Below are 12,109 nucleotides of genomic sequence, written 5' to 3'. Positions count from 1 at the left end.
GCGGGGCCTGAGAGAGACCCTGAGTGGGGGTGGGTCTGTGGTTGGGTAGAAGTCACCCATGGGGTGGCACGGCTGGGACAAATGAGATCAGAGCTGGCCCAGGTACGGGCTCAGAGCAAGGTTGGGGACAGGGAAGAATCAGAGCAGGGCAAGAGCAGGGCCACTGTCAGGGGCCATGGGCCCTGGACCTAGAAGCAGGGACCGCAGATGAATGCTTCCGGACAGAGTTGGGACAAAGACGCAGATGGGAATGGGCCATACAGGGGGCGGGCCGCCATCCGGGAATGGGTCAGGACTATTTGGAGTAGCTGAGGGGCAGGCTTGGGGCACAATGGGGCAAGACTCCATCAGGTGTGCAGCAGGACCTGGAGGGCAGTGCCAGGACTAAATTGTGTTGGGCAGGTCAGGGTAGAGAGTGCCTGAGTTGTGGTCATCCAAACTGCTGAGAGGGTGAGTTTGGGTGCCAAGGGCTAGGCCAAGGTGTGTGAGGGGTTAAAGATGGGATCAAGTCCAAATACTGTAAGAACTATTTTGGGTTTAAACCAGAGGCCCGGTTGACAGTGGGAACAGGACTTAAGACTCAAGATTTGGAGAATAAGGCCCTGGGGTGAGATGATTCAAGAAAAGGGAGGGGAATGGACCTCTAGAAGTCTCCAAGAGCTGTCGATGACCTCCTTGGCCCTGTCACCCACATCAAGAACTTTGAAGACTAAATGAAAGAGTATATGCAGGGTAACCTGAGTGCAGTCAGCCTAAGACTATAACTGATCTCCCTTAAACCTTCCCATCTTCACAGAACAACTCCTATTCAACTCTCAAAGCCCTGCTCAAATGTCCTCTCTGTGTAGGCCTTCCCAAGCTCCTCCAGCCAAAGAAGAAAAAAAAAATTGCATTAGAGCTACATTTCCCCAAATATCCTCTGTTAATAAGAATGATGTTTTAGGGGGCACCTGGGTGGCTTAGTCGGTTGAGCGTCCAACTTTTGCTTAGGTCATGTCTCGCGGTTCGTGGGTTCGAGCCCCGCGTCGGGCTCTGTGCTGACTGCCAGCTCAGAGCCTGGAGCCTGTTTCAGTCTGTGACTCCCTCTCTCTCTGACCCTCCCTTGCTCATGCTGTCTCTCTCTCTCTCTCAAAAAAAAAAGAAAGAATCATGTTTTAAAAAGTAGTATTCCAAGATCAGCTATATTGGGAAAATATAGTATATTCTCTATACCTCTCTTGGAGGAGTCTTCATGTACATTTTGCATATTAAAGATTTTGGAGAAATCTTGTAGCAAAGATACGCATTTTACTGTACTTAATAAAATGGCGCCCAAGCTTATTTCAGCCTGGAAGCCTAGAATCTTCTCAACCTAAACTATTTCAATCCTGCAGTCCTGTGTCTTTGGCCTTGACCAGTCTAGCACACAGTTCCCAAAGAGCAGAGAAACTCTCTTATTCATCATATCTATGGCCCCAAAGCCTGGCACATCAGTACATGTCAGTAAAGTTTGAATAATAAATGACCAATTCTGGCCTGAGCTGGCCCAGACTGTGGAACCGTTAGAAGCAGAAGAGTTTTCACTCAAACATTTTTTGAATATGCAGTGGGCTAACTTGAGAGAGTGAGCTCCTTGACCCTTGAGATGCTTAAGCAGGAACTAAATAACTTGTTTCCCCTGTGTTATAGGAAGAGCCCCGCCCCCTTCCGCACTTGTACATGAATCTCTGTAAGTCAGCCTGCACTTAGTAGATACCCATGGATGACCCTTGGCCCAGGAGAAATGGTCCCATGTTTACCATCCCCTCCTCCACCCCGTCCCTCATCCCCAAACCATTACTGACTCCCTCCCAGTCTGGCTCTTTGAGGATGGAGAGCAAGAGTTGGGGGCTCTGAGAGCTTGCACAGGCTGGCATCAGCCCTCCACCTCCAGAACCTTTGTGCCAGGCCCTGGTAGCCCCGCCACTCCATCTGTGAGGTCCCATGAAACAGGGAAGAGGGAACCTTTGAGATGCCTGAGTACAGGTTGGGAGGGTCTGAAGGGGCTCTGTCTGAAACTACCTGTCCAACCTCTTCCTCATAATAGATGCGGAGACTGAGGTCCAGAGAGGTAATGTGACTCCCCTAAAGCCACACTACCAGACAATGAGAGCCAGGCTAGAAAGCTCAGCCTGCTGCAGACCAGATCCCTCGCCCACCACTTAGCCTCTCCTCTCCCTGTCTGACTTTCTAGCTGGAGAGCCCTCTGCCTTCTGAGCCTCGGTTCCTCTGTCTGCAAACCAGGAAGTCAGAACGACTGTGTTTTGCTTTATGGAGTCCATTCCGTGTCCTGGGGAATGCAGGAGAAATTAAATATATCTTTTCTCCCAATGTTAGTGAAACACTTTTACTCCTGGGTGAAAAGAACAGCACGGCTGCTCACCTGCTTTCTAGTATGTACTATCCTACAGTCAGATAGCCTTGGGTTCCAAACCTTCCTTCAGCACTGCCTATGTGTGACTCGACAAGTCCCTTCATGTAAGCCTTGATGTTCTGGCCTGTAAACTGGGGTCACAGTGATTCTTTCCTACCAGGATTTTGGGAGGCTGACCTGTGGCGGGCCTGCTGTTTGAGATGCTTGGCACAGGGCAGGGGCTGGGTCAACATCCCTTCTTCTCGCTGAGACAACTCATGTGCCCCCCTGGGCAAATGTCCAGACCTGCCTCTCTTGCCTGAGAAGGAGGCCTTGCTTCGGTGTCTCCTTTGGGCTTGGCAAGAAGATGGCAGAGAAACACGCTTCCCCCCTGGAGAGGTGAGCTCCTGGGGGAGGTTCAAGCCACTCCCCACCCCACCTGCCTCTCCTCGTGGGGGAGCGGGGCTCAATAGCTATTTGTGCACTGGGAATGAGGCTGAGCCTGCCCAGCACACCCCCTCCTCTCCCAGTGCCTGGGGGTTTTGTCCCAGGGTGCCCAGAACCAGGGCTTGGGCCCCTCTTCTGGGGACTCACTGACTCAGAGCTGGCAGGGCCTCGGAGATCTTTTGGTGCAGTCCTCACTTGACAGATGGAGAAATGGCGGAGGAGAATGGCGGAGGGGACTTTACCCAAGGACTGAGGCCAGAGGAGGCTGTGCCCAGGCTCAGCTGGAGTCTCCTCACATCGCACCTAGTGGTTGGCCTGGAGCTTTTACATTTATTGTAAGTCCTGGAGGTAGCGGAGCAGAAAGGTTAAGAACTCTGGCTTTGTACTTGGGCACCTTCAATCTTGGTGCTACCATTTTCTGGCAGTGTAACCTCAGAAAAGTCACTCACCATCCCTCACTGACAGCAATGAGGATGGATTAAATAAGATGACATTTGCAAGAACTTAGTACTGCATTCAACACATAGTAAGCACTCAATAAATGACAGTGCTAGCATGTTATTATATCATCCTCTGCACTATTGACATTTGGGGCCAGATAAGTCTGTATGCAAGGCAATCTTGTGCATTTTAGGATGTTTAGGAGTATCCCTGACCTCTAACCACTAGATGCCCGTAGGACTCCTCCCCACACTCCCATTCCTTACCCCTCCCCCCACCAAGATGTGACAACAAAAATGTCTTCATCAAAGGCCCCTGGGGTCAAAATCATTCCTGGTTGAGAACCCTGACCTAGAGAAGCCCTAATCAGCTTTCCAAGCTTAGCTCAACTATCACCTCCTCCATGAAGCTTTCCCTGACCTACCAAGCAGAATTGCTTTGAACTTGATTCCAATACTGGGGTCAGATCCTGGCATCATCATTGATGAGCTATGTGTCCTTGGTCAGGTCACTTCACTTCCCTAAGCCTCTGCCTGCTCATCTATAACATGGGAGATAATATGGTCTTCCTGGGAAGGATGTTTTAAGGGTGACGGGTCAGCGGTGCCTGATACTGTGCCTGGCACAGAGCAGTGTATGACAATTTAGATATCTTTATTGTTTCTAATCATAAAATTAACGTGAGAAACAGAGCTATATAATGTAAAAGTTAAAGTCTCCCCATAACCTCACCCCATAGAAAAACAGATAGAATTGCTTGGTAATTCTTCAGAATTTTTATTGTGTGACTAGCATGTGAATGTGTGTATATGTGTGTGTGTGTACATGCCTTCTCCCCCCCCTTTTTTTTTTTTCACTGCTGAGCACTGGACTGCAGAGCAAAAGGGAGGGAGGGAGCCCCATCTCCAAAGGGTTCAAGGCTTTTCAGACAATATTTATTGGGCTCTAGCCCACTGCCTGGGACTATACTAAGCGCTTTTCTTGTATTACCGCATTTAACCTTCAAAACACCTCGTCAAGTGGGTACTGTAATTTGCTCCTTTCACAGATAAAGAAACAGGCTCAGAAGAATTCCATGTCCCGTTCAGTCACCCAGCTGGGAAGTGGCAGGGGCCGGATTAGAAGCTAGTCTGACTGGGCCACTCATAGCCTCCAAGCAGCCTCTGAGGGCCACATAGTTGTCTCCCCCCCGACACTGCCTGTCTTTGTATTTCGAGTAGTCAGCACAGGGTCAGGCTGAGGACACGGTGCCAGCTGATGCACCGAGGGCAGGTGGCTGGGCGTCCTCTTGGTCAGACATGCATCCGGCTCCCTGGCCCGAGACCTCGGCTTTCCTGCCTCCAGAGAAGGGATCGCATTCAGCCCCAGCCACCCCCTCCGGGCTTCATGTGACTGTTGGAGCCTTTCCCAAGGCCTCTGTCATGCCAAAGGAGACGGCGCTGGACCAGCCTTGGACAGGAGCCCCGATAAGCTGGGCGTGGTGACCCAGAGATGCCGAGGCAGCCACATGGGGAAAAAGAGCAGGCTCGGGAAACTGGGTTCAAATCCTGGCTCTAGCCTCTTCCATCGGAGCAGAAGGTACTGCCTTCTCTCATCCTTTCCCAACGTGGGACATAGGAGTAAGGCCAAGACTGTCCACTTGGCATGTAAAGAGGGAGAGAGAGTTGCTGCCTATCTGAACAGGTAACAGATGTGAAGTCACTTTTTTGTGTACCACGGACAGGGAGGCAGCCAGGTTGTTTGTGCCCTGGGGAAGCAGCCTCTGCTATTGCTTTTCCCAGGAAAAGACAGGATTTATGTACCAACAGCAGCCTGCATGGGGGCGAGGCTGGCAGTGAGTCAAACCCAGGGCTTGCCGTTCACATCTCCGCTTGCCTCCTCACAGGTGTCTGTGGGCCGCCAGGAACACCCTGGTCGTCCAGGACACCTTGGCTAAGCACAGGCCAGTTTAGAAACTTGAATTGGGGTGGGGTGGAGGGGAGGAGGCAGGACATTTATTTTACGGAAAAGCAAAGGATCTGGTAGAGAGTGACAGCAACGGAAATAGGAACGACTCTAAAAACCCACTGGCCAAAGTTGGTCAGGCACTTGCTGTGTGCCGGGTGCTATTATGGACAGTAAATCCCTTTTCCTTTCCCTAATCCTTGGGTCGGACTGGGACCAGCCCTGTTTCACAGATGAAGACAGGGAGGCTGAGAGGTCCAGTAACTTGCCCAAGATGGAGTGGGTGTGGGAGGATGCGAGATGGATGCAAGTGGGAGCCACGAGCCGGGTCTCGGACTCAGGTCTGTCTGGGCCTCAGAACTCACCCTCCTCACTAACATCCTAACTGTTTCAGGGAGCACCCAACAGGGGAAGGGCCTCAGAACCCATCCAGCCCCATCCTCTCCCTGCCTTACAGAAGGGGAGACTGACTTGCTCCCCAGACTCAGTCCAGTATTTACACGGCATCATTTCCCTTCTGGACCCTAAACTCTGCGTGGACGCTTGGGATGGGTGTGGAGGGTTTGGAGGTGGGTTCCATCTTGAATTCAGGGATTCATTCAATCATTGCTTCAGTCAGCCCTCCTGCTGGGGCAGCTGAGGGCCAGGCCCCACGCGTGGGCCCAGGAGAGAGCTGGCCCCGCTGTGGTTCTGGGAGACAGGCCTCTAAGCTTCGAGGTCACGTCCCCGGCTCCTCCCGCTGTCACTGAGAATTGTCCAGGCCTCTGTGGAGCTGACAGTTGAACTGAGTCCTGAGATCAGAGAGAGAAGACATTATAGACAGAAGGAATAAACACACCGACTGCCACCATTGCCTGGGTGCAGAGCGCCAGGGTTACTCTCCCTCATTTCATCCTCAGAGCAACCCTGTGAGGTGGGTCTTATTGCCCTGTTTTACAAATGAGGAAACTGAGGCTCAGAAGCTGTGTCTACTGCCACATAACCAGTGTGTGGCTAGAACTGGGGAACTGGGACTCGGGTTATCAGACCAGGAGCAAGCACGGAGGTGAGCGGGTGGTTAGCTGTGGCTGCTGGGAAGGGTGTATGGGGCCAGGCAAGAATGGGAAAGTGAGGGTTGCCCTGCTCAGCAAGGAGTGGGCCACCATCCCCCACTCCAGGGAGCTTCCATTTGTTCCTGGAGATGCTGGGGCGCCAGGAACAGGTTTGAGCAGGGGCCTGGTCGGGTCTGCATTCTGGGCAGCGTGCGGATGGAGGACTAGGAGAGCCTGGGAGGCAGGGGAGCAGCCAGGAGTCCTTGCGAGAGACTGCGGTTGTTTGGTTGGACCAGGAGGGCTGGGGCTCAGAGAGAGAGAGGGCATGCAACAGTTCATGGCTGCCCGGAGAGCCGGAGCTTCAGGGTTCTAGGCATAGGAGAGGGATGGGGGAGGGGAAGAAGGAGAGGCAGGTTCAGGCTGCCATGTTAAGATTTCTGGCATCTTTGACAGCAACACCAGAGCTCAGAGAAGGGGAGGTGGCCCGGGCACTGCTTATGCGGACACCACATTGGCCCTTTCCTGGGTGTGATCTTATTTAATCCCCACGAGTGGCTCTGACCCCCATTTTACAGATTAGGCTCTGAGAGGAGAAGAGGTGATCTGCCCAAGGTCACACAGCCGGGATTCGAACCCAGGTCTTTCTGATGCCAGAGTTCATGCTGACTCCACTGGGCAGCATGGCTAGGTGACAAGGGTCCCGGAAGCCTTCCAGAGAAGGCTTCCTACAGCAGCTTTGTTTTCTCGGCTGGGAGGGGGATGACCCTGCGGGAGGGGAGGTCTGGCCTTGGGAGCATGTGAGCCCTGGCTCTCCGTCCTCCCCACAGCTGCTGCCCCAGTCCTGGCCTCTCCAGAGCCTCTCAGCTGACATTTACATAATTGTCTACTCAGGTCTGCACCAGCCCCGACTCTGCTCCCTCTCCAGGGAAAGGGGTACAGAGATGTGGCTCTGCCCTCTGACGTTTGTCCCTCCTGACTCCCCCCTGCTCTGATGGGGCCTGCAGAGTCCAGCTCCCCCACGCCGACCTTCAAGGGCTCCTCCACCTCCTACTCTGGCCCCAGCTAGCCCCGCTGGCCTTTCCAGCTCATGCCTCCACCCACGTGTCCATACCTGGCTCCCGTCGTCCCCAACTGCCCCCTACTTCCTGTACACACCAGGTGTGCCCCCGCCCAACTCATCTCACCACCTGGAGTGCTCCGGCCCCACCCAGGAGTCTTGAAGGCACCCTGCCCATCCATCCGTCTTCCCTGGGCTTTCCATCAGAAGTAAACTCTCTCCTGGACGCTCTGCCCATTCTGACTCCCCGTTTCACGTGTAATTGGGATGGTGATGATGATAATGACAGCAACGAAAGAGTGACTGAGTACATCGCGTGCGTCATGTCAGGCTAGGAATTAAGTGTCCTAATCCTCCCAACCACGGAGCCGGCACTGGTACTAAGCTGTACTTTGCAGATTTGGAAATGGGGCTGTGTGACCTTAGGCAGGCCGTCTGACCTCTCTGAGCCTCTATTTCCCTCCCTGCGAGACAGAGGTGATAAAGGCACAAACTTCATGAGGTTGTTATGAGAATTAGGTGACACGCGCCCTGTGAACCCAAACCTCGCCACTGCCCTTCTCCGGAGCTAGCCCTACCACTTACGGGTTTGTCAACAGCTTCCTGTTTTCTGTCTCACTTCTGCCAGCAGTACATTTTCTGGTTGGTTCTCCTCTGTTGAGCTGTGTGCCCATGGGCCAGTCAGTCCTTTTTCTTGGACCTCAGTTTCCTGCTAAAGAAATCCAGAGGATTTGGCCAGATCGTTCCTGGTGTTCTGTATCTGTGCTGAGACAGTAGCCACTGATGACATGTGGCTACCTGAGCACTTGAAAATGTGCCACGCTATTCCCTGGTCCCCCTGAGGAACTGAGTTTCAAGTTCATTTAATTTCATATCATTTTCATTTGAATAGCTACGTGTGGCTACCAGCTGCTGTATTGGACAGTGCAGGACTAGACTGAGAGATAAGGCTGGAGAGGAAGTTGGGGCCAGTGGTGATGGCCTTGAGTGCCATGCTCAGGCTTTGTGCCCATCTTCCCAGACAACATGGAAATCCTGCCGTGGGGTATGGGGGGAAGAAGCACGGACAGATCTGTCCCATAGAGCAGTCACTCCAGGGGCACCTGGAGAATGCAGGGGCAGAGAAGAGCCTAGGGTCACAGTCCAGAAAAGCAGGGGTTAAAACCAAACCAGAGGCAGCGGGTATAGACAGGAGAGAACAAATCCGAAGATAGATCTGATGACTGATCGCATTGGTTGGTGGATGTGTCGAGGACGACTCCCACATTTCTCCTGTGGATGGGGGTGGTCTTTACTGAGACAAGGTCATAGGAAGAGCAGCAAGTTTGGTCTCTCCTAACCCTATTCCAGCATTCTCCGTCATGTTAACGCATGCGTCCCTGTCTTCCCCCCCAACTCATCTGCACCCCTCCTGAGGCTTCATGGGTTGGGACTTGTCCCTCATGCTTCTGCCTGTTGCCGACACAGCACCGTGTGGGGCCAAGGAGGCCTGCACACGTGTTCGTGGAATGGGCAAAGGAGTGTTCCGCTGTCCTGGGGTCCAGGAGGAAGGGGCAGGTCTATTCCCCTCGTTCCTCAGTTCTGGAAACAGGGAGCGATTTGTCCAAGTTCCTCGGGTGCCCTCAGCAATGTGAGGAACTCTACCTTCAGAGCAGTTTTCTGAGACTCTGAGGAGCCGCTTGGGGACCCGAGTCGTGTGTGGACCCATGAGGACACCAAGGCAGGGGATTGGCTCATCCTTCAAATTATCTGCATGTTAGCCACGTCCCAAGCCGGACAGACTGAGGGCTGTCAGGGAGGACCCGAGGAGCAATTATTCTTCACACTTAGGTGAATGAGATTTGTCTGTTCCAATGACTCAGATGCACATGGACCTGTTAGGAACGACTCTTGGCCATTAGTTAACAGACACCTGACTAGGCAGCTGCAATTAGATGGTGTGTGCTTCTCTCTCCCATAAAACATGGCTGTAGGAATGGCCCCCGGGCAGTGGTGTGCCGGAGCCAGCTTGCTCTGGTGCCTGAAAGCTGACTGTGCTGACCTCTTCCCAGACCCTGCCTGGTGACCTCACATTGATCCCTTGAAATTAGCTTTGGTGGGAGTATTTATACCACAGAAACTGGCAAACACTGTAAATCAGGGCTTTTTTTTTTTTTTTTCGGAGGGTTAGCTTCCTAGCTCATCACTGAGCAGCGATGGTGTGGCCACCCTATAATCGTCAGGGACCCAGGCTCCTTCCTCCTCCTACCCCTCTGGTTTCAGCTTGCAACTTCTGTCTTTACCGGGATTCTAGCCATTTCGTTCTGTGTGAGCTTTCTGCCGTCACAGCCCAAGCTGCTCCCGGCTTCCTGTCCAGCTCCTGTTTCCAAGGCTGGCTCTTCCTCACCCTGCGGCTATGTCATCTCAGGTGGCAGCTCAGAGAAGAAATGCCTTCCCTGACCAACCTACCCAAACTCACCCCCATCCCGCACTGCTTTATTTTCTCTAGAGCAGAGACCATAATCTGTAGTGACCTGGTTCTTCTGTTATTTCCCTTGCTCGTTATCTCTCTTCCCTACTACACTGGAAAGTCCCTGTGGGCATGGACTGTCTGTCTTGTTCTCTGTTGTATCCCCAGTGCCTCAGCAGTGCCTGGACATAGTAGTTGCTCAATAAGTATTTGTCGCGTGAATAAGGGAGAGAGTAAGCAAAGGTAATTTTGTTTTCTGCATTCTTCCCTTAGACTATCATCATTGATCATCTTCCCATGTTGCTACCTACTCTATAAAAATTAGTCAGACTAGATGTTTTCTGAGGGCAATGAGCTGAGTGAGTAGGAGGGAGGTGAGGATGAACAGGTAAGTCCGCTCCCTGGCATCGTGCACAGCGCAAGGTGACTGGGAAAGCCGGGCCCTGTTCAGAGGCTGTTTCCATGGAAATTCATCCACAAAACAAACTTCCTTGAGCCTCATCTTAGTGTCAGGCTGTTGATGTGTGCAGGGGGATGTAGAGCAGGGAATGGTAAGGGCCTGCCCTGTAGACCTGTAGGGCTCATACGGGGATGCCCTAGGGTCATACGGGAGAACTAGTTATGATATAATGGGCTAAATGCCCAATAAATGCAGACAACTGGCCCTGTACTGGGGACACCCACCTCAAACCACATTCATTCATTTGGCAAATATGTATTGAGGCCCTACTATGTGCTGAAAGCTCTTCTAAACATGGGGGATACAGCAAGCCAGACAAGACTCCTGCCCTCATGATATTCACATTCAGGTGAAGGAGACGAGCACATGGTCTAATAAGTGAGCAGGAGCATCTCGGACAGCAGGAAGTACGAAGAAGACCACATAACAGGATGTGGGTGTAGGGGTGATGCTGTACATGGGGTGGTCAAGCAAGACCTCTCTGAGGAGGTGGCCTCTGAGCTGTTATGTTAATGATACAAAGGAATCAGCGCGAGAAAATCTGAGTAGAGTGCACTGGCCAGAGGAAGCAGCCAGGGCGAAGTCGGGAGGCTGAGACAAGCCTATGATGGAGCAGCAGGACGAAGGTGGCTTTGTCTGGATGGGAGTGAGGGGAGGAGGGTGGTGGAGACAGGCACAGGACTAGGGTGAGGCACAACATTGAAGCAGGCACCCCAAAACTCGGTGATCAAGATAGAGAAGACTTAATGTAATTTTTGAAAAATCAACATGAAAGCAAAAAGCCCCGTGATGAACAAAATATCAAAGTTTTAAATAAAAATGAGATCACTAGCAGTGTCATGCCGAGCTAGCTTAGCACCTGGGGCAAGGGGGAAATGAGTACTGCCGATTCTGTCCTTATTTGAAGTTTTGAGATGTTGTGTCTTATGGATTTTTGTCACTGCTTGTCATGGGCGTCATCACTATAGAAAACGTGTCACTTCATGTCAAGTATCACTTCATGTCAAGATGATGGTCTCGGGGCACCTGGGTGGCTCTGTCGGTTAAGTGTCCGTCTTCGGCTCAGGTCATGATCTCACAGTCCGTGGGTTCGAGCCCCGCGTCGGGCTCTGTGCTGACAGCTCAGAGCCTGGAGCCTGCTTCAGAGTCCCTCTCCCTCTGCCCCTCCCCTGCTTGCTCTTTGTCTCTGTCTCTCAAAATCAAGTAACGACATTAAAAAAAAATTTTTTTTTAAATGATAGTCTCCAGAACCAGACTGCTTGAGTTCCATTCATGGCTTTCCCCGTACCTGCTTCTTTCATTGGACCTCTGTGTACCAATTTCAATGTTGAAAAATGTGGCTAAATAGTAGTGCCTACCTCCATGTCATTCCGTGGATTCCGTGACCCAATACAAGCAGGGGACTGAGGACAGCGCCTAGCCCACTGAATATCGGTAGCAGCGGACGGTGGTAAAGCCTTGGTACCCATCGAAGGATTCTAAGCCAGGAGTGTCCGCCAGCAAATCAGGCTGGGGCAGAGCGAATGTGGAGGCGGGTTGGAGACGGGGAGGCCACAAGCTCCTAGGATGGCTCGGGAGGAGGCTGTTGCGAAACTCCAGATGAGAGATGGAAAGACGAAGAAAGCAGCCTGGATACTGGCAGATGTGGGGGTTACTGAGCCGTGCTGGGAGGAGGATGTTGGGCCAGGTCTGGGGAGCGCGGCGGTGGTCACGCCCGGGCTCTGCATCACGCATCCCCGCCTGCTGTTGTTCCAGAGGGAGCTGAAGGAGCAGCTTCAGGCCCTTCAGGACAGCGAACGGGAGCACACGGAGGCGCTGCAGCTGCTCAAGCGACAGTTGGCCGAGACCAAGGTGAGCGGAGCCTGGGCGCAGGGGCGGGGCCTGCAGGGTGGGCGGGGCGGAGGGGCGG

At 52.7% G+C, this 12,109-nt stretch overlaps 1 protein-coding gene across 1 annotated transcript in view; it reads left to right on the top strand.

The window, feature by feature from the left end:
- The window catches only part of TRIM62 (tripartite motif containing 62), a 31,540-nt gene that overhangs the window by 584 nt on the left and 18,847 nt on the right, over window positions 1-12,109 (top strand). The window contains exon 2 of the mRNA XM_077769459.1: window positions 11,956-12,051. Coding sequence (XP_077625585.1) covers window positions 11,956-12,051 — 96 coding nt within the window. The remainder of the gene's footprint in view (window positions 1-11,955; window positions 12,052-12,109) is intronic.

The sequence above is a fragment of the Crocuta crocuta genome, unplaced genomic scaffold, assembly GCF_008692635.1.
Source record: "Crocuta crocuta isolate KB4526 unplaced genomic scaffold, BGI_CrCroc_1.0 scaffold351, whole genome shotgun sequence".
Taxonomy (NCBI): Eukaryota; Metazoa; Chordata; class Mammalia; order Carnivora; family Hyaenidae; genus Crocuta; species Crocuta crocuta.
Note: the sequence above shows the minus strand (reverse complement) of the source record. Positions and strands in the feature narration are given on the sequence as shown.